This window comes from Cimex lectularius, unplaced genomic scaffold (assembly GCF_000648675.2).
Source record: "Cimex lectularius strain Harlan isolate CLEC.00 unplaced genomic scaffold, Clec_2.1 scaffold264, whole genome shotgun sequence".
NCBI lineage: Eukaryota > Metazoa > Arthropoda > Insecta > Hemiptera > Cimicidae > Cimex > Cimex lectularius.
In genome coordinates, this window is record NW_019394222.1 from 446,853 (window position 1) to 473,676 (window position 26,824).

The 26,824-nt window shown below is 36.4% G+C and overlaps 1 protein-coding gene across 2 annotated transcripts in view; it reads right to left on the bottom strand.

The window, feature by feature from the left end:
* The window catches only part of LOC106674140, a 179,914-nt gene that overhangs the window by 33,208 nt on the left and 119,882 nt on the right, over positions 1–26,824 (bottom strand). For both annotated transcript variants that reach the window (XM_024230329.1, XM_014406681.2), the window contains exon 4: positions 14,027–14,120. In XM_024230329.1, coding sequence (XP_024086097.1) covers positions 14,027–14,120 — 94 coding nt within the window. The remainder of the gene's footprint in view (positions 1–14,026; positions 14,121–26,824) is intronic.

Consider the following 26,824-nt stretch of genomic DNA (forward strand, 5'->3'; position numbering starts at 1 on the left):
GAGACGTGGAATCCTACAAAAAATAATAAAAATATGAATAAAAATAGGACATATTCGGTCCACCAAGGAATACATCCGACCTCGATTCCCCTAAAGAAAAATGGAACGAACGAGAAGAACCTACATAAGAAAATACGGTTGTCCTGATGATGGGCAGAAAAAAAAGAAAAACAGCACGAAAAGTAGATGTGAAATAAATAATCTAAATAAAACGTGTCTCTTGGACTAACCCTGCCCAAAAATATATAAAGAAAAAATCCAACGTACATATTTGTTTGTACAAAAAACATTAATATCTCAGTGTCACTCTCAACAGGACACACAGTAATGACACATCTACAGAAAACAAACACTTTGTGTGAGTACAAATACTTTGATTGGGTCTAAAATTTCTATCATTGTATAAATTCATTTTTTCACATTTTACGTGTATTTGTATAATTTAAACAGTTTATAAATCCCAGGCCCTGAAGATGATCTCAATAAAGATCGAAACGTTGGCACGATAAAGAAAATGTTTTTCTAAACCTACGTTACACCAGACCGCAACTCACGATCCCCAAATAATTATAAAAATTATATTATATAAATTATTGCAAATGAAAATCTAGAAAAATCGAAATATTTGCGATTTATTTCTGTATTGAGTCGCTAAAGTAGGTTGTTAGCGTAGTTCGAAATATTTTTACCAAGTACGAACTTCTGACTTTCCTCGTTTCTTTTGAATTATAGACAGCACCTTTTCGCATTTCGGGTTCGCGAGAGAAAATGTACCCTGTTACCTCATCGTTCGTGGCGGAAGAGGCGAGGACTTTTCCCTCGCAGACGGACCAAGGCCTTAGCATGAATTATATTGTACCGTTAAAGATATTGCTGGTACGGCCTTTGTGGGCAAATTGCATTACAGTCGTTCCCTGATTATTAGGATGACGAAAGAAAAAATTTATCGTAAACTTCTTTTCGAGAAGTAAGTCTAAAATATTCAGTTTTCTAAGGTAATTTAGAAATTCCATAATCTGTACACCTCTTAATTATTTATATGACTTTTTTGACTAGTAGCCGAGTTTTTCGTATGAGATCAAATCCAGGCTAAATAGAAAAAATCAATTTTCGGCGAAAGTAATGAAAGAACTGAACTATATTGGCTTGGGGAGACTTCTTTAGTACATACGACCTATGAAAACCAAAACCGCGGAAAACTTTAAACTTTTATCGCTGTCTCGCTTTTGAAGAAATCTGAGGAATAAAATCCCTCAAATTTTATCTATGTAGAACAAAAGATTTAAAATAAAAATTAAATTGCTATTAATCGGAAAAGTTGAAAAGCTCGATACGTGGGTTTTGATCAACAACTCAACGTCAGATAATTCGTGTTTCCGTGTCAAAAATACATAATTTCTTCTGCATAATAACATGAGACGAAAAATCTATCATGTCCAGCTATCGACGTATAAAGCCTAGAATTTTTCGTGACGATGCGATTCAAGCATTCGACCTCGGTTCAGACTCTTCTTCACCTTTAGATTTCTAGCTAGAGGAGACTTACGCCTCAGAGCAAGCAAGGTCCAAATTTGTTCAAGAGGTCCTCCAGGCATGTATTCTATAAACTGTAAATTAATTTTGTACTCCTCATGATAATGAATTCATGCCAACACCGTCAATGTTGTGCAATGATGAGTCTGTGAATTCCACATCGGACGGGATTCAAAAGACGCGGAAAATTCTATCCTGGAAAACACCGGATTCACCGCGACAAACATTCAGGGCAGTCCGGACGTGACAGATTCACCCTAGATAAACAGTCCCAGTGAGTACTAGAATTGGGTCGTTGGTTCGATGTGGATCAGCCAAAACAAAATTCTAATTTAAAAAAGATGTAATCTTTGGTTGTGACTACCATTCTTCTTCTCAACCGAGGGAAAGAATTAACGCAACTATCTTCTAAAAATTGACGATATGTATCAAAATGTGGTGACAGATTCCATTGTTTGTCAACCCAATTACCAAATTAGCCTAAGACGTACATCTACATACTCGTCTCATTCTCATGATTTGTCCCCCAAATATTACTATGCATTTGGTGCATCTTGGTCTGCAAATGGATCGGAAAGTACAAACGACTTATATGATTTTGTTTATATTTATAATTTTTTTTACTCATTTTTGTTTGTTTAGTTCGAATTGAGTAAAAATTGTAATTTTTAACTAATTCCCACAACAGCTACTAATAATTTAAAAAGTGATCATATCTCAATTAAATAGAATATATTTTAGCAAATTTTTCTCCACCTTCTGTTGCCAACGACTAATTAAGTTTTCTTTGGAAGAAGAAGGATATCAAACGATTTGATATCCCAAATTTGAGTCATGAGACATAGTAGTGACTATTAATGCGTTTTACATATAACACTACTCATTAGTAGTCACTACTATGTCTCGTGACTCAAATAATTTATGAAATCAAATCTTCTGATATTCTTCAAAAGAAACCTTAATTAGTCATCGGCAACAGAAGGTGGCGAAAAATTTGATAAAATATATTTTATTTAATTAAGATATAACTTTTTAAATTATTAGTGACTGTTGTAGGAATTAGTTAGAACTCCTAGTTTTTACTCAATACATATGAAAATAGACATAAATAGGTGCGTCGGTGACCGCAACGGTTAGGCGTTGACACGGCGCCCATCACTGTAAGGTAAAAGTCCCAGGTTCGAATCCAGCGGCCCTGCAGTCGAACCCGACATACTTACAAATGGGCTTTTTCAAAAAAAACAACAAACACCGGCACCCCGAGGGTTGATATAACCTCTGCTGTTGCGAACTCTCGTAAAAAAAATAGACAAATGTCAATATATATATATATTTCTTGGCCGACGTTTAGGAAGATTCACTACTTTTTTCAAGGCGGAATTTAAACGCGACAAACGACCGGTTTACATTTTTTAACAATTTATTTTCTTATTGATGTAAAATATATAAATTTTATGAGACCTAGTATGATTATTTACCTTCTTTTTGGCCATACACCAGTTTTTAAATGTAAACATATTAATTAGTTGAGGCAATTTTTCTCTTTTATTTTGGTTTCAATGAGTAATTTTAGTTGGTGTAATTTTAGTGTTTTAGTGGTGTGTTCTCATTATAAACGTAATGAGAACTGCTATGCTAATCCCTGCTAATAAGAAATGCCTAATTATGCTCAACTTTAATAAGGGCATTTTTATAATTTTTTTCTGACTGAATTCCTCCAGCACCCACCAGTATATGGTTAGACAATTTTGTCATTAATTCCTGTTTAAAAAAAAAGTACATTTCATGTAGACAACCCAATGATATAAACACTCAAATTTAACTTCTCAAGTCTATTAATTTTTTTCTCTTGAGAACGTTTAACGTGATAATCAAACACTAAATTTTGATAATTCTTAATAATTCGTTTGTTTGATTAAATCGTAATGACGAACGGAAAATACTGACTCGGTGGGTCAATGGACGACTCCATTTCCAAAAGAGTGCGCTTTTTTTTGCACAATAAAGGCTTGCGTTTCGTCGGTTCAACGCCTTGACTTCGGGCGGAACTAGGCTCGGGCCTCGTGAAAAGCGCACGTTGCCAAGTCTCTAATCGTTAAACAAAAGATAACCTGAAATGTTCCAAGAAAAGTCACTATCTTCCGCCGACTCTTACCGGTTATAAACAAACGCAGTTTAAATAAATAAACCAAGAATAGAAACGATCCTACAACCGCTAGGAAAGCTTGAAAAAAGCCCTTTTTTACGTCAATTGTGGTTTGAGGAAGTGGGACTTTAGCGTTGTTTAATATGCAAGGTCTACTGGCGGAAAGTACATATCCGCCGGTAAAGCATAATATCAAAAAAGGTCACTGCGACCCTATCATAATATGATCTGGTTTCTACTGCTGGAAATTGGAACACGAACAAGGCTTCGACGGGTCATTTCAGCATGTTCGTCCTTGGTGAATTACGATGAACACATTTGTGATTAAAACGAATCAGGCCGATTACACAAGTCATTAATTACCTTTATTTATAAACTAATGACATGATGCAATACGTCGTGAATGTAAACTTGGATAGTCAAGTTGGTTCATACTAGTTAGATTAGATTAGATAGGAGCCGGCCTCTTTACGACCTGTGCACCCCGACCAGTATTGTCTATTGTGTATCTCCATTTTTTTTTTAAATCTAGAGCTCCTTAAGGTTGAGTCTTTTTACCAGACCCCAAAGCTTTTTCAAGGTGTTTCCGAGTGTATTCTTCAGGCCCTGGCTTTTCTTCTCCCAGGTTTTTTTGTGTGTTTGTTTTTGTTGTTTCTGCCACCCCGTCTATACATATGCTTCCGGAGTCTGCAGTGTCCAGTTAGCATTCCAACTGTAGTAGTACTATTCTAGTCCTAGCACATCCTAGATTTAGTAGTTCTGCATTTTGCATATTGCAATTTTTCGCATACTTCTGTCCTAGGCTACATTCCCATTGAGCAGTGGACTTATTATTAATCCATTGTTTAATGGATCCGCGTTTTTGGCAGTCGGGTAAGCCACGAAAAGGTTCAGGGCCAATACATGTCCTCAGTGAACTTTCCTTGGTCAATTGGCCTCTTCGTTGCCCCTCTACCCTGTCACCCAGACAAGGGGGGGGGGTAATTTTGTTATTTTCTCCAATGTCTGACCGGGTTCTAATGCAGTCCCAAATGACCCTGAACTTTCCCGTCGATGCCGCAATGGCCGTCGGTGCCGCCTGGCTGTCCGAGCTATTCTTCTATCCCAAGCATTTTTATCTCCCTAGCACAGTAGGGATCATACTACTACCCTTCTTACTAATTAGAGTTATAATACTTCAGTGACCCTAGTAATTTTGTTGTTATGTTCAAATCATCTGTTTAGTTATAATCTTTTCAGTCCAGGTTGCTGAATCCAGATACGTTCGCTTTCGAGATAGATACCGAGGCCGTATGGGATTAACAGGGAGACAGGTGTATCTTAATTAGTTGCAGGGATGGCAATGTGACGCTTGAATGATGTTTTGACAGGTGCTGAGGTTCTTGCGATCCGGCAATTATCAATATATATATATATATATACAATGTGTTTGAATTTTATTGCATATGTGTGGTGATTAGTGACCGTTAATCGATATTTATTTAGAAATCGTGAGATGCGGTCTGGTCTAATGTAGGTTTCAGAAAAACATTTTCTTTATCGTGCCAACGTTTCGATCTTTATTGAGATCATCTTCAGGGCCTGGGATTTACAAACATTGTTTATATATTACAATTACATTTTGGATGTGGAAAAATGAATTTATACAATGCGAACTATATATTTTTATATACTCAATCAAAGTATTTCTACTCACTCAAAGTGTTTGTCCCAGAACACACAGAAGACAAACACTTTGAGTGAGTAGAAATACTTTGATTGAATATATAAAAATATATATTTTGCATTGTATAAATTCACTTTTCCATATCCAAAATGTACTTGTAAAATATAAACAATGTTTGTAAATCCCAGGCCCTGAAGATGATCTCAATAAAGATCGAAACGTTGGCACGATAAAGAAAATGTTTTTCTGAAACCTACATCACACCAGACCGCATCTCACGATTTCTAAATAAATTTATTGCATATAATTAAATGATGTCCCAGCTCATAATAATGCCTTTTGCAGCTAGGCTGATTAAGTACAAGAAGCATTTTTTTAAGATGTAAATTAAACATAAATCAGTATATGGGAAAATATATATAAAAACCCAGATATTATAAAAAACATAAAGGCATTACAACAATAGATGTGTAAACGAATTCAATAAATAAATAAGACAATAAAAATATTCAAGCATACGCTATACACAACAAATCAACTAACATACAAGGGCTATGTGCTTATGATTTTTATGCTTGTATCAACGGTAGTTCAAGACTCCCCTATTGTAAATAAATCTATTTTTTGTGCGTACATATGGGCTTATTGATGCTTGGATTATAAAAATTGACAATTGTTTTATCGATGTGAGTTGAAAGGCTAGGTATGTTTAGGGTTACGTGGCAAAATAGTCTATCGGGTTGTCGGAATCCGGCAACATAGTCGAAATCCTCCAATAATTCTTAGAGCAACATTTTGGACTACCTGGAGCTTCGGAAAATAGGATTTAGACATATCCCCAAATGGGAGCAACGCAGCAATTAATGGTCGTATGTAGTTCACAAATAAGTTTTTTATTTTTATTGGCCATACATGAACGCTTATTAAGATAGGGAAAAGGCTCCTTAAGATGTGCCATGTTGTTGAGAATTTTTTTTTAATGTGGTAACTAATATTTAGTCTGGAATCCAGATATATTCCAAGATATTTAACATCGTAGCTTAGTAGAGTTAATTATTTTGACATGATTGACCATGTGAGTTTGGGTCGACCGTCTGCGCCTCAGTGTTGCTTCTATTGGCCTGATACTCAATTTTTCAAAATATTTAAAACACCTATATTTAGTTACTGAGAATGTTCTGCAGATAGAATCAACCCTATAGAAGAATCTTATAGAGGTCGTATCATGAGCAAAGAGAGCTAGTTCAGACCGTTGGACCCAGTTTTATCCTTTCTAAAGTTTACCTTATGCCATCAATCTGTACAAAGAATTTTCTGTTGATTAGATAATTACTGATTAAATATGTTAGGTAGTTGGGAAATTGTTATGAAGTGAGTTTAAATATGAGAACTCTGTGCCAAACACAAACGCCTTCTCCATGTCAATAAGTACCATCCTCACATTAAAATTAAGGAGAATCTATCCACTCTTTCCATTTAAAACAAGCACTTACCAAACCAAACGAATTATTTATAGACGTTGCTCAAGAGTCATATCCTGAACACAACGGTTTATTAATCACATATGATACTAAATTCGTCATCAATCATATTTATTAGCATAACAAGTGGTGTTAACAGTTTCAAGTCAAATCTCCTATAATATAAAATAGAAATTCATTTGAATCATCGTAAATTTGTAATGACATGCGGATTTTTCATATTTTGCGACAGGAATTATAATTTTAACTGAATGCAGAAAAAGAATTTTCCAGATTTTCAAGCGCGTTCAAAATATATCTTCAGATCCACGACTCATCGCCCTCGGTTTTGTTTCGGACGTCACGAAAACCATGATAGGGCAGATTAAAACGTCCGGAATTGATTGCGATTAGCGCGTTCCTTGAGAACAATGTAAAAACATTAACGTCAATTCATTGCGATTTGTAAAAATACGTTCTACTCTGAGTGGAATCGTTTTTTGTGTTCAAACAAAACACATTTGTGACTAGTGAGGACATCTTTTCATGATTCAAGAGAGTTCGCAAAGTATAGTGTGAATCGCGCATTCACATTCGTCATAACCATAAAAGGATAAAACGAATTTGTCTGCCTAACAACTCAACACAACGAATTGTGGCTAAATACAATTATTCTTATCACTTTTTTTTGGGGGGGGGGTAAAAGATCAAAAACCCACGGTATAAAAAATTGATGAGGAAGTGAATAAACCCACGGTAATCAATTGTATCTCATTATATTGGCAAACAAAAACAGATCCTGACGATTATGCTGGGAAGAGACGTCAATTTCTTAGGTTACCTGATTCTCAATTGTATATCTCGATATTTCACTTTTCAGGGCACAGAGGGCAGAGGGACGACAAAGATGACTATAAATTGGCCAAGGAAAGTTCAATGAGGACACTTATTGGCCCTGAACCCTTTTGTGGCTTACCCGACTGCCAAAAACCCGGATACATTAGACAATGGATTAATAATAAGTCCTCCGCTCAATGGGAATGAAGCCCAGGATAGAGGCATGCGAAAAAATTTATCAAAGGACCATCGCAGAATCTAACGGCAGAACTACTAAATCTAGGATGTGCTAGGACTAGAATAATAGTTGGAATGCTAACTGGCCATTGCATACTCCGGAGGCAAACGTATAGACTCGGGGTGGCAGACAAGCCTGTGCAGTATTGCCAAGTCGAAGAAACAATGGAACACGTTCTCTGTTGGTGGGAAGGCCTATGTGCGCTGAGATTCCTAATCCTGGAAGAGGAAAAACCAGGGCCTGAAGGATACACAAGGGAGCACTTGCAAAAGCTTTGGTGGTAAAAAGCCTCACGCTTAACGAGGAGCTTTAGATAAAAAAATGGAGATGCACAATATACTAATACTGGTCATGGTGCACAGGTCGTAAAGACTATATAATCTAAATCTAAATGTAATCTACATGTCAAATTGGATTGAAAAGCCCCTGTTGTCCAAAGCCTGATTTGCAATTGTACTAGATATATTTCACTTTTCAGGTTACTGCAACATGCCACAACTTTATTCCGCAATGTCCCTAGTATGGCATAAAAAATTCCTACTTTTTAATTTTAACTTAATATTATAACCCCAATATTTAAGTGCTTTGGAAACCTTGGAGATACTTTTTAAAAATTTAATCTTTAGCACACAATATACAAATTCCAGTTTTGCGTTTCCAGAGTTTTCAAAGTACATAGTTCTTGTCTGAAGTATCAGCATAATTTTCTTGGTTCTTTCAATACTGACATATGAAAGGAAGTAAGTAAAGTATTTGTGCCAAACAGGACTTAACGTCCAACTACCTCATTGGGTGTCGTGGACGAGGGGTCAAACCACTTTACTTTATTCCTTTCAGACTATTCTCAATTAAAAAGCCATGGGCAGTGCCGCGATTTGAACCCAGGACCGCTAGCGTGGCAAATATGAGTCGGACGCACTAACCACTCGCCTAGACATCATGATTTTATAATATATTAAAAATAATGAAAGGAATACAAAAATTGCTACTAATAATAAGCTTTGAATACATGTATATAATTTCTCCAAGATTAGTTGTCACCAGTGTAAAATTAACATTTAGTTTTCTCTTTGGCATCAAATTGCACACAAGAAAAAACAACAACTTTCAAAAAATTAAATTAAATGTTTAAAATGTTCACTTTCCTGAAGAATGCAAGTCACACGCCATTTTCTGAACGATTTCACTGCTCAAAAATTTATTTGTTTATTTTTTTAAAGATTGTGAATGAAACATCAAGTTTTTAGTAATTAAACATTAATTTTACATTGGTAATTACTGATCTTGGACAAATAAGGTATGTGTGTTTACAGCTCTTTTGTATGGGCAATTTTTCGCGAAGCGCGAAAGAAAAACTCACAGGGTTTTCAATGTTCTGTCTATTTGTGTAACAAAATTTACGGTAGGATTAACATTGTATGAGATACATTATGGTATAAAATTGTGAAAGGTGAAACCTGAAAAATGAATTATCTCGAATAAAATTAAGAATCAGACTTTAAACAATAGGGACTTTTAGTCAAATTTGATATTTACGGGTTTACAGATCACCCAATGTCGAAAGCTTGGCGGATGCTTTAAAATTGTACAAACTATGACTCTTATTGAACCCTCTTCCTACAAACATACATCTTTTAAAATAAGATGTAACCTATCCTGATTGATTGTTAGAAATCGATCATTTAATTATTCAATATTGATTATTTTGACGTTGCTGACTGTTTCTAAGAATTTTTTATTTTTGCAGTGTGAACGTTAGTAAATGCAGATGTATTTCTTTATTCTTTATTTATTTATCTAAATTTATCTTCTTTGAAGAAAGCAGTCTATGTTACAAATCACACATATTATCAATAGTTTAGTGATCAAGGCTGCTCACCTATCAAAACAACTTCTTTTCATCCTAATCGATCATCGTCATTATAAAACATTGTATTTTATTCTATGATAATCCTCCACTCTGGTCCAATTTGTTCCCATTATAACCAAACTTTTGATTTAAAAATGTTAAAATCTTCCCTGAATGCTTGATAATTAAACCATTTACTGCAGTACCTTTAACATATATATCTGTCAATATAATAACCATTTAAGTGACACATTGCTTAAACGGTTATTATATTGACAGATGTAAATGTTAAAGATACTACAGTAAATGGTTTAATTACCAAACATTCAGGGAAGATTTAAATATTTTTAAATCAAAAATTTGGTTATAATGGGAACAATTGTGGATTAGAGGGATGATATGATTCTTATTTCAGGGGGATAGTATGCTCAGGGACGTAGGATATTTTATGATTTTCTTCTACAAACATAGAATAATGTTTACAAGCGTACATACTCTGGTTTGGAATTATTGGGGGTTTATGGTCATTGGGTCAGCACAAGCTGCCAAGCGTTTGTCTATACATTTGACTTTCTTAAGAGCACAGATTCTAATCCTATGTCCAGTGCTGACCCAGCAATTTACTGTGTTATTCTGCCTTCGACCAATTTCGGTTATACTATGGTCAGGGATTATTGTGGTCCATCAATTGATCCAAAACTGTATTATACTATATTTTGGATTATTGACTCGAGAAAAACCAACGAAATAAACGTACACTTTTACAACGCTTTATGACGTAAAGACTAGGATAAAGATAACTTAAATGCAAACAACTCGGCAGTATAATTACTTGAGAAAGGAAGGAAAAAAGGTAAGTTTGTTTTTCAAAATGACGCCAGCTCCAACCCTACCCAGGCTTCTGTTAACATTCGTGTTGTTTGTTAACAGCTTTGTTATGTTTGTCTAAAGAAAGAAAGAATGGAGGCTGTGGAAAGAACCTTGGAAGATTTGCGTCGGCCTAATCACCGCGTAAGAACAATGAGAACAAACATGTTCAAACTGCCTTCCTTGCATAAAGATGTAAAGATTTGCTCTTTTTAACCACTCTTCACCGGTGCTCAGAGCGATAGAGTCAGGGCAGATGGATCCTCTACCGCAGTTCTTCAGCTGATATTGCTGGGTTATGATTGGCATAGACTCTGTTTTTTTAAATGGCCCCAAAATATTCAAGCGGATCTGATGACAAGAGTACAAAATTTTCGGATTTTCCTCTGCCCATGTTCGAAAATTCCAACGATTTATGCCATTAGAGGTGAACTTGGATTCATCAGTCTATAGGAAGTATGGAAGAACGATTTCTTCAGCCGACCGAATCGACATTTGTGCAAGGAACGTTATAGACGCCTGTCATAACCAGAGTCCCGAAGTCCCTGGACAAGATGAGAGCGATACGGCTTAAAATTGAAGTCCGGAAATATTAAACACGTATTTTTTTCAAGCGTATTGGTTAATCAGAAATTCAACCAGGCCCCTACAAAGCACATCCTGTAGATAGGAGAACCCCACTGCCCAGTGGTTATCCTGTTTAGGATGTTGTCAAATTGTTTTACTTTAACTTCATGCTTCTTGTCTTTAACCTTTGCAATAAATTATTATTTTTTCAAACGTGAATATAATCTGCCTACATTTTATCACCTATCTATGAACAACCGTGCACTGTTACTTTGGAGAGATCTTACGGAGACATTAGCCCTTAAAAGGACATGAGCATCTTTAACGACCGCACCTAGCCCTATGGCCTTATCGGACGTTTTGATTTTCAAGATGAAAGATGACGCACCTCCGCTCGCGACAGGGTGTGTGTTACAGCCGCAAGTTTTAGTGAAGAAGACGTCCCGGTCCCGAGGGACCAAGACGAACCTCACTCTCCTCTTGTTCATTACGAGTGGATGAACCTTCATTAAGCACTTCCGTGTGCCGCCCGGAAAGGGATACCATAGTAGGTTGAAATGCATCAACCGGTCTCCCGCCGCGCTCACTAGATAAGGCAACTCCATCTCCCAGAGTGTTGGGGCTTTAGCGTCAGAACTACCGGATCCGCTTCAGCTGCAGTTTTGTTGGAAGGAAACCGTTAACGGTACTTCCGAACAACAGGCCCAGACCAAGTTCTCGCCAGGAGCATCACCACTAAGCCACTACGTCCCATGTAGCTGGATTGGACTTGGAACATTTTAATACCCCGTAGTTCAGATGGCTATAAAGATGTAAAGATTAGCTCAGATATGGCACGTCTATACAGACACGATCTGGTAACCTAACCTCTGTGAGCCTCTGATCCAGCACCCGCCGTCCGCGGCCGGCTTGAAAGCCAACAGATCCACGTATGCATTTAAGGGACTCGGTAGGCGTAGTCTTAGCATCCTCGCATCCTTCGTCCCAAAATTCCTTATGCCCGCGAGGTGCTTCGGAGGTCATGCGTACACGGAAACACGAATACAGCTTCTGCTTTAGAGAGGTTGCCAAGCCCTCAAGGCTAGAGCATTATTTCGCGCCTGGATATCTCCTTTGCATCCAAGGGTTGGGAGACGTCACACAAGGACATATGCCGTAGGACCTGGAATGAGAAAGGCAAGTGCCTGAGAACGCGAGGCTCACCTTTTCAGTTACACCCCATTCCCCGGCCACGCTGTATCACCCATTGTCACCGAGATCCCACATCTGATGGGGTATCTTAAGGAGACAGCTGGCTGAGTGGAGATTTTCTTTTGGATATTTGCCAAGATAGAAGAATGACAGTCAAAGGCATCGTTTCGTCCCTGGACTATCGCCAGTCGATTTTCGCGTCCGTAGTGTTGGGGGGGGGACGGTCATCAATTCCGTATCTTTCTGCTCGACATTACGGTCGCCGCGATCCAAATCTTTAAATCAGTTTTGACGATTGACGCAAACCGCTTCTACGAATGGTTATATTTAGCGGAACAAGGAATACGTTTGCGCCGCCGGTGGGAAAACTTGTGCCGTGAAAGGAAAATGCAGATTGTAAGCGTAAACTTAATTCCATATTGGCCCTATCCTCCTATTGTATGCTTATTACAAAATTGAGCATAATATATCCTACCTTCTTGGACAAAATCGTGCCTTGCATATAATGTTATTTACTCAAAATTTTAACAGGGTGAGAAACATAAAGATACATCTGACCTTAAAAAAAAAGTCAATTGATCCAAAGATTACAAAGATGATTGATGATGTTATAGAAGAGAACGCAAGGACGATGCCATCGGACATAATTGTGACAACAGTTAAAACAGATTGCATTATTTTTCCTTTTAACAGGAACGTTTTTGAAAAGATTACTATGACACGATTCAACGGTCAATCGATTTAAGAAATCTTGAATATCTGAGTGGAAAAGTAAGAGAGAAGAGAAAAGTGGACCATTTAAAAGAAACATTATTTCATTTTACGCTTCCCCGATATTTTGGATTGTTCTTGATTGTAAGTTAATTTCAACAGTCAGCGAATGAAAGTTGTTAGTTTTATTCGCGTTTTATTCCTTAACCGCTTGGACTTAAACTTAGTACAGTCAATACAGTTCAGGTGGTAACTAAGTAAAATCATTATTATAAATCCATTGGGTTATATCTAAGTTTAAAACTACAGGAAATTCGATTATGTGCGACTCTTTACACAAATTATTCAATAATAGCAAGATCGCTTTAATTAAGTCGTCGACTTATTAAAACTATACAATTTCGTTATTAGTTAGGGAAGGGTTGTGTATTTTCCTTTTGCTTTTTATCGATTGAGGAGAAAATCAAGGTCAATCAAGGTACTAAACAATAAGCACAGTTAAAAGGAAATCATGGATTTGGGGAAATGGCAATTAACATTTTTGGGGCGAAGGCGTAAGGAGGAAGGGATTAGGTCAACGATCCCGTTTGGGCTATCGCCATCACTGAGGACCGACTTGGAGGGATCAGTCATTGGTCGGGAATAGATCTTACTGACCCAGATTGAGCAACTCTGTAAATATTTACGTATCTCGGTATCTTAAATAAAACAAACAGCCAATTTGTACGAGAGCGAAAGGTGAGAAATGCCTGACGAACTGACAAAAACGTTCCAACATAGATGTCGACATAGCGATTGGAAAAACAGAAGAAACGTTTACCTTCAAAGTTAGAAAGATTCTATAAAAAAAGGACAATCCTGCTGTTGACTGAGAACTTATCATTAAGACCATAAAGATAAAGATTCAACCAAAGAACGTTACGTTCGTCAAAAAATTTTACACTAGTGGTTCAGGTCTCACCTGATAGTCACCGCGAGGAGGATGATGATGATGGCCACGAGGAACATGGCGATTAGCACGCCGCACAGCATATACATCCCCTCATTTGGAGCATCTGAAGCATAATAGAAAACAGTATGTTTATATAATTTTATATCAATCTTAAAAGTTAAATTGTACTGATGCGACAGCCGTCAGCAAAAAAAAGTTTTATGGTCACTGGATCAGGTTTTTTTACAAGGTGTTTTTAAATTGTTTATATGCGTAGTGTTAATTGTTAGTTTTAAACTTATTGATAAATGCTGTTTATCGTAATGACACCACCACCAGCCGGTTAGAAAATGGGTTAATATCTTAGCTATCGAGCGGGTAAGAAGCACACAGCATTTAAGAAGCTTATCAGACAGATACGAATTCAGCAAAATGAATCTTGTCGTCCTACATAAATATGCCATTTTGCTTAATTTATCGAGTTAGCATATTCGTTTCGTTGATTACTTCTCGTTAAATTCAACTGCAATGAAATCGGACTGAAATATTGTGTAAATACGATTTTATGACAAACGGAAGACGAAAGAAGTATCATATTGGTCGTTTAAAAAATTGCAGTGGAGCATTATACATCTATTTCGTAACAAGGCTTTGCATAGGATCTGTCACTTGAAAATATTTTATAAACGTAGATGCTTCCTACACAATCCTTATCTTGTCCTGAAATCTTATCATACTAGGATAGGAATGCTGCTTGCGGTAAGTTCTCGGAAATCAGACCGATAAAAGACGGCGTTCCACAAGGGAGCATTCTAGGTCCCATCCTTTTATCATCTATACTGCTGACCTACCTACATACCCATAACATCACCACCTACGATACCGCCATTTTATCCTATAACTCGAATCCTATTCAAGCTACCTTCAACACCTTGAATTTATCGTCGACTGATGCAAAAAGTGGAGGACAAGACTGAATGAAAAAAAGTGTTGTTCACTTTGCAAAAAAAAAAAAAATTAACACAAAGAGTCCTATTCCTATTTTACTATTCCTATAGTATAGATACCGACTTCCATTCAAGTCAAATACTTAGGACTATACCTAGATAGCAGACTGAAGTCAGTCGAATCCGCACACAAAACCTGGACAACTACGACGACTCCCAGGACCGAAATCTGTCAAAATTTACTGCGATCACTTTGGCCGTACTGAGTGGAACTGAGGTGCTATCGAGCCATCCAACATCTAGCGCATTCAATCCTTCAAATAAAATCCTCAGATCAATCGTCGAAGTTTTACGAGAAAAAATGTCTCCTTGTCCCTTAAACTTTTACACTGAGTGCCAGCATTGGCTGCGTCTTCATGACATGTGTCCTCCGGGTGCAGCATTGACCTTAGAGTTAGTAATGTCACCGAGTGAAAAAACATATTATGATCATGCAAACTGACATAAAACGTACATTTCGTTAGTAAAGCTATATTTTTGTTTTGTCTAACTCATATTGGTCTTTATTTTGAAGGATCGATGTCTGTTTCTTTTTTTATTACTACCTTGTTATATTTTTGCATTATTGTATGAAAAAATAATCTTTCAAGCAATAAGTAAACAGTTTTGTTTATGCATTACTAGCAGGTGAAAACATCAGTTGTAATGTGCATTTATGAAATTACATAGGCAAAATGTCATTTCTCGATGATGTCACAGAGATATAGATATGTTCTATAAAAAGCTGTTGTGTTATGTGAAAGTTTTTTTTTAGAAAACGATCTGAGGCAAATCATTGGAAATTTCCAAGCGGGAAGTCTTGTTAAATCTGCTGTTGATAAATTATGAAAGTTTAGAATAATCGATGATCATCGATAATATGATAAAAATAAGAATTAAAAGGTCAAAACATTTGTTAAAAATGCTGCTTATTTATAAACTAGCAGTCATTCTTTCCTGAATCAGACGGCTAATTACATATCGTGCACGATATGACCATAGGATAGGACGTCATACTTTTTCTCCATGTCGGAGCATAATAGTTTTCCTTGCCCCCATTTTTTAGAACAAAAAGGAGCTTTACATCCCACATGCCTCACATTTTGTGTTCAAATTTTTCTAGGATGAATGTCAATGTTATTACAGACAGAATAGTATTCGAGTGAAAGGTAGGCACATTGAAACGGATTTATTTAAGAATTTCCCAGAGAACGAACATTTCAGACATAACTGTATGCGTTAGGGGCTGGAATGACCTGGTTGTCGATAACTCCGGGGCCTAGGTTAGACCTAGGTCTAACCCACTGGGATTGCCGACAACACCGGACCGGGTTAGTTTTCACTGAAGTCTTTTCAGCAACTACATAGTGAACAATTTTATAATTTTTACATACATTCTTACTTCGATTGTGTGAGATTTAAATCTAGAGGTTTTCATGAATAAATAAACGTTTTTAGAGGGAAACGATCAGTGTTTCGTATATATACGAAAAGAAAGGATCGATTCGATTTCTTCGTGAAATGTGAAGGAGGCGATTATGAATAGCTCCTTGTTCCTTGCTCCAAGAGAAGGAACCTTGTGAAATAGACAGTTCAGAATTCCAACAGTAGAATATAACAATGGTACAATAAATAGAGTAAACAAATATCTTTCTGTGTTAAACCTATCGTTTTTACTGGATGGGTCCTTCTATTCTCGCTATGTCGGGTTTTTTTTTAGTATAGATATCAGGCTTGATGATCTGTGGTTTTTAATAACCAGAGGCCAGTTGTTAGTTATTTTAATGTACCATGGGGGTCATTCTGCTTTGTATGAATTCTTGGAAAGTTGACACTGAGCTCTCAGTGAGTAAAGACGTTTAATAACTGCTCTCTTAATAACAGTGATTTTAATTATTAAAAGAAAGCTGAATCAATTGACTCACTCAAAAACCAAAATCAATCGGACAGTGATTAATTAAGCGAAATACAAACGTGTTATTGCAGGAAAAAATATACCTGATGCAAAATTTATTTTGTGATGATTTCAACCAACGGGAAGATGATGATTGAAATGACAATTTAGGAAGTAGGGTTTTCATGTTACCCAAGAACTGCAGCATAATGGATTATTGTACTTTTCCTGGTTCCTTAGTTCAGTTCAATTGACTATCCTTCTGTTAAGATTATTAGGTCACAGGATCTCGTTTCTACAATTCTTTTCCCTGGGTTTTCTTTGTATCCCAGGTTACGTCTCCACTGAGCGGTTGTTACTGTTTTTCATTCCTTTCTCGAGTTTCATCCTTTCAATACAGTGATGGCGTTCTTTCTTCGCCTGTTTTTTTGTTGCTTAATTGCAGATTTGCGGCGAAATATAGACAATAACCAGCGAAAATAGGCGGACCCGTCTCTGTGATAATTGATGACCAGATGTGTTCTAATCAATCTATGTACTATTTTTCTTGTGCGAAGTAGAATATACCTACAGCTTAAAAATTATTGAAAAAGAGGAAGAAGCAACGAAGAAAATGTTAAATAAATAAAAAAAGATTTTTAAAGAAAAATTTATATTATATATGTATTCTAAGATTTAATGTTTTATCTATGCAATAATAATTAAGAGTTTTTTGAAATTGGTTTTGTTTTGTACATATGTATGTACTTTTTAAAAATTTTCTATAATCCGAATTTTCCGGAAATCCGATCACTCCCTTGCAGCAATTAGTTGTAATATTTTTCTCAGAGTAAAGCAGCCGGTTGTTTGAAAGTGACAACGGGCTTTCACAGTGAATCATTGTTTTCATAAAACTGGGAGCCAGGTTTCTTCAGGCCGATGTTGATAAAACACCACGGGCGTGTTTTTTTAAAATTTTATTTGTACAAGATCAGCCTTAGCTTATTTTACGATTACTCTCTCATTACGAAAGGCATCGATTTTTCAACAATCGCAAAAAGAGAAATTGAAAACAAATCTGTGTCAATCACGGACGGCCGGCGAGCTCAATTGGACGGCGGGGACAATGAGGGTAATTGGAGAGGGTTGTAAGAATTGGTTAGATTGATTTATCATTGACTGGTGACGTAAATGCGGGGTGATCTATGCCCCGGCCCGACGGAGACTCCTCTGCCAACGGTATTTCGATTGAAACCCAGGTGGACGATTTGGCATTTATCCTTTCACAAGAGCAGCAGGCATGCAGGACAAAAGGTCACAGGAAGAAACTGGGAAAATCCAAACTAGTCGTCCAACGTTTCCGACTGTTTGACGGAGAAATAAAAAACCTAGCATCCTTTGCCAAATACAACTCGCAGAACATATAAACAAACGTTAAAGTTGAAATACTCCACACAAATTAAAATTGGTCTGCGGGTGGTTGAACACATGTTCAATTGATTGACACTGATTATTGCTGTTTCTTGTAGAATGAAAGGCAGCATCGATCGAAAAAAATGCAGTCTGAGGTCGCCGCTCACTCCAACGTGGGCAGGTATCTTTAAGTAAAACCAAGAGATTATCCACTTTTCATTTTGACGGGTTAATTCTGCTTGGAATTTTAGCAAAAGCGGAAAATTCAATAATAATGCCGGTTTGTTCTTTGTGACCGCAGTTGAAAGTCATCTGCAATTTCCTCTTGAGTTCTGTCGAAAATAATGACTAGGTGAAAGTGTCACTTGATTGAATAAGAAATCCAGGGTATCCCAATTGCGAAACAGCAACTGGTCCACACGGTCGTGCAAACTACGAATTATCACTGAATGAGACCGTCAGTTGTGAAAAAATTGATTTTAAACTTGAATCTATTTTATATTGGAAGCGCACGCAAGTACCATCCGGCGTTGTCGATTCATAAACGAAAACATATGTCAGAAAAACGGAAAAGTAACAATTGCTGACTCTTTTTACCACCTGTCACCCGAAACAGAAAGAATTTTTAATATAATTTCAACACGAATTAGATGGAAAAGCAGATGTATTCAGATCATGATGTTGAACAACTCAATTACTGTATAATTTAAACAATGTTTATAAAGCCAGGCCCTGAAGATGATCTCAATAAAGATCGAAACGTTGGCACGATAAAGAAATTTTTTTTAAACCTACGTCACACCAGACCGCATCTCGCCGTGAGATCAAAATTCATATTTGGTAAGAAATTTAAACTTAAAATACACGATAAAGCAGGCATATTGTGAGAAAGGGATCCCAGTTAATGCCGACTACATCTGGAGTACCAGATAGCTCTAAGATCAGGACTAGAATTCTTGAATGAAAAGCCTGAGCAATATGTCACTGATTTTCAGTTGGTTGATGATGAAGATGGATACTTGGAGGTGGGTGGGGTTTTTGTTCCTCAAGCACTGTAGCCTTCTGGCGATGGACTGCCTATTGAACATTGGTGCCAGGGAGATTAAAAGGCTGGGTAGTACCAACAAAAGTAATCTAATATCTATCTATCCAGGCGGGGAGAATTACTTCATCGGCAGTAAATCCAGAGCGTTTGGGATTGCATATCATCAGACGGATAGAAGTAGAAGGGCAAATTAGCCCCCCCTTTTGGGACATACCAAACTGTCAAAAACATAGATCCATCAGGCAGTTTAAGAGTCAGTCATCCGTTCAAGGTGATTGTATTTCAGGACAGTAGCATGCGAAATATTTCACCAAAAGACCATCGCAGAAACAAATGGCAGCATGCTAAACCTAGAACTTGAACTAGAACGATGGTAGGTCTGCAGACTCCAGAAGCACATGTATAGACCCGGATTGGCAGAAACAGGCCTATGCAGATATTGCAAGGAAGAAGAAAAGACAGCGGAACACGTCCTCTGTTGGTGCAAAGGAAGTAGATTAAGATTTCTCCTCAAGGGAGAGGAAAAGCCCGGGCCTGAAGGATACACTTTGGAGTCCTCGAAAAAACTTTGGGAGCTGATCAAGGCTAAGCCTTTTAAGCTCTAACGAAGAGGTCTAGAATCTAGATAATAATGGATATGGTCGAAGTGGATCCTTTTAACTTAAACCCTCTGATTTTACTAATAACATTTTGAAACGAATAAATTAAGTACAGTCAGATACATAAGTCATACGCAGTTAGTGACTCACAGAAATTTGAAGAATCAGCAACAAAGCTGGAAAAAAGTAACTATTCTTCGTCATTAAATAAATGTTTAATTGGAACAAATCTTTTGTTTAGATATGACAAGGGCATTGTTCATGCATAAATCGTATTGTCTGTTGTAGACTATTTTTTGAAGTCTCTCATAATTTTCCGTTTTCAGTTTGACTCTTGCTTTGAAATTTGCCGTTCTCCTTTCAGTCAATCCGCAACTTCTCGGTATAACGTTCTTCCTTCATCCCGTTTTCCTCTCCCTTCAATTTCTGAGACGGGTTTGGAAACCGGATCGATTACAAAGTGATTAAACCTGTAAGAAAAACATGTACCGCAATCTCCCTTAGCTGCTATTTAAACCGGACAACCTTCGATATCTAATAACATCTTCGACCTGAACTCTCAAGGAACCCTGATTGGGTTTTCCAATCTATTCCAACCCTAATAAGCAAACAAATCTTGCTGCGGAAGCGGCTGTGAATGGACCATCGGAAAAAAAGTTTTTATTAAAACAATGATGAACGATCGTTTCAACGGTGAACGATACATCGATAAAAACGAATGATTTATTTATTATTTTCAAAATATGCCATTCAAGTGGTTATATAACTTTCTAGAAAAAAGCTTTTTGAAGGCCATTTGATGTTGTGTACTTAGAGGTATGCTGGAAAAGAATCTCTTTACTGGTTTAACTTCTACCAATTCATAATACAATATGGCTTGAAAAATCGAAACAATTGTGTGGATCGAACATTATACTTTTGAAGCATTTTAATGATAATCGTGTGTAGATTTGAGTTTATGATTTTTTTTTACGAGGGTTCGCATCAGCAGTTTTTTTTTTTTTTTTTTTTTTTTTTTTTTTTTTTTTAAGTCCATTTGTAAGTTTTTCGGATTCGAATGCAGGGCCAGAGCTTATGATTTGATCCAACTGATCCTTTCTGTTTTAAAATTCACAAAACGGATTTGGCCGTACTTTTTGTATATATAAGGTACTAATTTGTATGTAAATAAGGAACTCATTTATGTTACTTCTTCCACCGGGTGTTTTATTTGACATTTTTAATTAAAACTAAGTAGCAAATTTTGAGATTTCAGAGACTGAAAATGTATTTCGTATTCTGTGCGCGTCGGATTTTACCCGTTCTACAAAACCAGAATACTGATCTCTGGCCGCGGGATACCGCAGGGTAGTGTACTCGGATCAATCTTGTGCATCCTTTATATTGCAAAGGTGTTCCAAGTAAACCTACACACCTTGCATCATTTGCCAATGACACAGCTGTACAGTACTACCTGCGATTGCTTCGGAAAGTCTTCAGAGAAATATCACATGTATAGCAGATTGGAGTAGACAATGGCAAAAGAAGACAAATGAAAGCAAGCGCGTCCGTGTTACATTTACGCTCGTAGCAAATCTCTCATATTACAGCACAACAGTGTTCCTATCCCGAAATCCGACTGCATTCGACACCTTGGGTGACTCACGCTTAACGTGGAATATGAACAGAAACAGACACTACGGTTTTCCCTACAGACCTATAAGACGACAATCCAAGCTATCGACAAAAAAAACTAGCTTACAAACTACAAAACGCTACTACAAACGATTGGGACGTACATAATAGAACTGTTGGGAACCGCTAAACCTTTCAATATCCAACGTCCCCAATCCTTTCAGTTTAAAGTACTCAGATCAAGTATTATAACTTACAGCTCCGTATTATGTCTCCAACACTACCCTCTACAATGACCTTAAAATCCCATTTATATAAAAATTAATTACCAAATTTTTTTTATCAAGTTCCACAACAATCTCTCCCATCACACTATAGCCTCGTTCAACAGAATCCATCCCTACAACCCCATAAGGCGACGTAAGAGGATATAGTTCCGCGACCTCCTTTCTGAGGGGTGAGTGAAGTTTCATTAGTGAAGTGAATGAATTGTAGATTGTAATAAAATATTGAAAATTTAAAAAAAATATGACTATTTTCAGATACTTTCCTGAAGATATCGAACTTTACTTGGAGTGTATTTTTGAAAGACGAGTCATGGGTGTTCCTAAACGAGTCGAAAACATGTTTGTGGGAAGGCCATTTAAACGATTCCCCTGAATTCGTGAGCCATGTGTGCCAGCTTATTAACACAAAGAACCTTTCATAGTTCAACTAAATCTTTGTATTGTATAATAAAAACTACTGCACAGTTGGACAGTCATATCAGTCTCATCATGGCTTTTTGCGTTGGTTCTTCTCAGGACGAAATCACTCTTTCGAACTATAGGCGTTTAAAAAGTGGGATATGATTAGTGTCGGTTACCGTGACTTAGATTGGACAAAGCGAGCGAAATAGGTCCCGGGGCTCCTTGACCCAGATCATCGTGCACGGAGGTGCCATCTTTCTATCAGAAGAACAATTTTTTTCACCTTTCTAACATGCGCTTTTGTAAAAAAAAGGCTCAGATTGAAAAACAGATTTAAGAATGAGAAAAATCACTATTTACCACTAACACCTCTATATTTTAACATAGACACCTACAGAAGTGGCATATTTCTACATGAAAATTTCAATTCATTCATATTACTGCTAAAGGTTAAAAAAAAGAACTGATGAAGATAAAGATTATCTTTTGGTCTATGGTTATAGCAAAGAGCTATGGAATATTTTATTATTATGTAATACTTATCGATTTCCAACAGAAATGATAGTTCGGTTAATTCAAGCGATATGTTTAGCAACAGTTTTACATAAGTAAAATGATCTGTTTCAGCATAATAATACCAATTATCCTAACGAATAGGGCTGTGAAAAACAACTGTGGCTCATACATACTTCGAAGGTATTCCGCACAACCTTGTGCAGTAGCATTCGCTTACTTGCTAGTCTGAATAAACATTTTTATCATACACAGTTTAGAAAAATAAGTCTACTTTATTCCGCACAACCTTGTGCAGTAGCATTCGCTTACTTGCTAGTCTGAATAAACATTTTTATCATACACAGTTTAGAAAAATAAGTCTACTTTAAAGGTTTGTCGTAGGCTTATTAAAAAACTTGTACTGATTGGGACTGATAATGGTCGAAAAAGTGGGTCCTGGGGGAAAAATAGTTTAGCTAAATATTTTAAGTACACCTTTTGCAAGTATTTCAAGGTTATTATCTTCTTTATATCCATTTATGGTTAGCGGTCTAATTGACGATATTAATTAGTTCAATTAATTATTATTCTTTTTATGTAAGGCCTTGGTTGAGTTGAAAAAGTTAGTGTCACGAATGGAATTCGAACCCAGGCCTTTGGCTCAATACGCCACTGCTCTAACCACTTGAGCTATCGTGACAACGAATTAAGTCAAGCGTATTGAGCCGAAGGTCGTGGGTTCGAATCCCGCTCGTGACACCAACTTTTTCATCTCCACCAAGGCCTTGCATAAAAAGAATAATAATTAATTGAAATAGTTATTTATATCTATTGATCTTTTTTATTATTTAAAATAAAATAATATGCAGGAACGTATTAAATGATATTAGATTTATTAAAATTAAATTATGAAAAGCTACAAAGAAATTGTCAGTAAAGTAGGTTAAAAAATTTTGATTAATAAAAACTAATTCAGATTCATATTAAGCATCCATAATACGTTATATACGAATTTTAATGGATAACAAAAAATATGAATTTTCGGGCTGGATATTTGACAATTTTCCCCCGTTGTCCTGTTGTTCCACTTGAAAACCCATAACTCTTCCGGATTTTATTCAAATTTAACTTTACGACAACCGATTGAGAGCTAAATTGCTCTATTTTCAGCCAATGCCAACAACGTTTAGATTTTATTTCATTATAAGTGGGGAAAAATAAGGATGAAATAAACAAAAACACCACAAATGTTTTATTTTATATATCAGGTTCTAATTTATTTACAGAGGCGATGTTTGTGCCAACACGTGTAGTTTATAAAGTACTAAATATTTGTAATGTCTCGGGTAGCTCGGAAGAGTCGTTTTAAATTTATAATTATTGTTGTGATTTTCGAAAAAAAATTCACAAATTTGGAAGGCAAAAATTTTGAGGGAAAAATATTTTCGATTTTCTCAAAAATTTGTATTCACGGGTTTCTGTGGGAGTATAAAAACCAATATATATTTGGTTTTGTTGTTAAAATTTTTTTAACCCAATTTGCTGTCGTTAGGTCAAAACTGTATTTGCAAGCTAGCCATAGCGAGGTTTATCTTAAGATATTGAAATAAAGGTCAACTAGTTTGGTCGTTTCCTTACATTTTGGACTGCGTATCCTTCGGTACCATATGTTATGGTCTGTCAGACCAAAGTGATCGGAACAAAGTAGGTCATCACCCTGCAAACTCTGCGGGAATCATAACGACTGCCTACCCATTAAAGTTTATTTATTCAAACATATTTCTCAGCATGTGTTTTTAAAATTAATTTTTTCACATTTAGACTAGATTAGAATCTTACATAAAATTATATTTAGGATATATAGTTTTATGTATTTTTTCTAGATGCAATTATGTTTTATATAAATTTGGTATAATTTCATTAGACTGCTATTTGCATTTATTCAATCAAAAACGGCACATTTTTTAAATTTGTAGTTCTTTATGAACGTTTCATTCGGCATTGGATCCGTTCATAAGTAGTTTAAGTTAAGTTGAATAGAAATTTGTCGTTCAGGAGGTTCTACAATAGAAAAAGGAGGTGAAGTTGAAATAGACGTTTCTAAAAACTTCCAATATTTCACTATTTATTTTTATTAATTTGTTGTACTATCTGGAAAAGAACTGCTCTTCCAAAACGTTGAAAAAATTCACCCGGACTATCGGAAAATATGGCCCAATAATGAAATATCGTGTGAAGTAATCGGAAATGAATTCTTCAAGTTTACACAATACTCAGCTTTTGTTTGGATTGTACACATCAAAGTGAATTTTGCGTTTAACGGTAAAAATCTAAACAAATTGCGACTGGATCGATTGAATATTTATTCAATTCGATCGAGGCCAGAGTTGGACGTCAGAATTATTGTCTCGTTGGCCAACACTCTTCACCTCAAATTCTAACACAATCCTGCTTACTACGTGTTTAGGAATAAGCACGTCATAGTTAGGCTTACGTATTAATATTCTTTTTGTTTGTTTGTTTTAGCCCTATCTGCATTTAACCTAGTTTTTTCTTAGCTTGTCGCTGGACCTTGTTTCAAACACATCTAGTATTACGAAAATTTAAACAATTCTCCAATCATTCTGTTTTATATTTTTCTGAATTGTTTTGACTGTTTTTTGTTCAATTTGTATGATTGTTACTAATATGATCTGTTATGAACCTTTCTGGCAGTTATCAACACTCTCGGGTTGAGGTCGCTGTGTAGTTGACACTTGTGATGTCTCAATACCTCTGGAATGTGGCTGGACTTGTTGGTGACGGCTGGACAACTGTAGTAACTTATAGGACTGATTAAAGACAAATGTAGTCATTTAATGTCAAGAGTAAGCTTCGTTTCAAGCTTTTTTATCCTGTGCCTTGATACTTCGACTACTACTGGCACGTCGTATCTCCAAGTTCCACCTTTATCCTCTAGTCCTTTACTTTTTGACCCGAATTGCTTCGCCGCAGTGAGTTAATGGATTAACCCTGATTTAAAGTAAAACAGACGAATGTTGACTGCAAATTGCCTGAATATATGCTGATATGAATCTTTTTGGCAGTTCTGAACGGTCACGAGGTTGGGGTTGTTGCATTATTGACTATTGAGGACGTATCTCAATATTCTGCTTTGGATTCTCTCGTTTCTTTTCACCCGTTTGAAGCTGATCAGCTAAGTAACTTTGGAACCTTATAGGCCAGATTAAGGCTTGGCGTCAAGAGTCATCTATTGGGCCCAATTGTCTAGAGTTTTTCATTAAGGTTAGAACTTTTTAGCATATTCCTTTTGTTTAAGAGCTCATAATTGTATTCTTCAGTCCTTGGGTTTTCCTCTCTCGAGAGGAATCTACGAATCTGTAGGCCTTAGAACCAACAGAAGGCATGTTCCAATGTTTCTTCTTCATGGAATATTAAATGTTTAGCATTTTTACTCCTCCTCATCCAGCAATCGATTTTTAGCCAATCTTCAGACCAAAACCGAGGAAAGAACGTGGTGATGCCAGGTAAAATGTAAGGTATTTGATTGCTTTGAAAGTACAGTTTCTAATCGAATCTTCCGTTCTGAAATAATTTTGTTAACAAAGCGTGAAAATAAATTGTCACTCTCTCTGGAATATTTCTTGTATAACAACTATGTCCAGCCAAGGGTGGTGTGATTAACAGCCATGCCTGCCTCAGATCCTTCACGCTTTTTGATTGTAAACGAAGGATTAATAGGTTGTTAGCCGTGGTGAAATTGTGATAAGTGGGATATACAAGGATTAAAACCGGTAAAATTTTAAGACATCTAGACACAGACTAAAAGATATTGAGTCCAAATCGCACTACTCGAAAATGAGAAGGTCGTTGAAAACAGACTACATTTATATATATATATATATATATATATATATATATATATACCTACTGTTCACTCGGGCTCACGATTCGATATTTTTATAATTGGGAATGTGCAGTATTTACAAATATGACAGCGGATCGAAGAACAGTGGCTACCATTTCTTCGGGAGTGAGAGATGTGCTTGAGAAATCGTCATGACGCAAATAAGACGTGAGGTGCATGAAAGATATGAACTGTGGTATTGTTTAA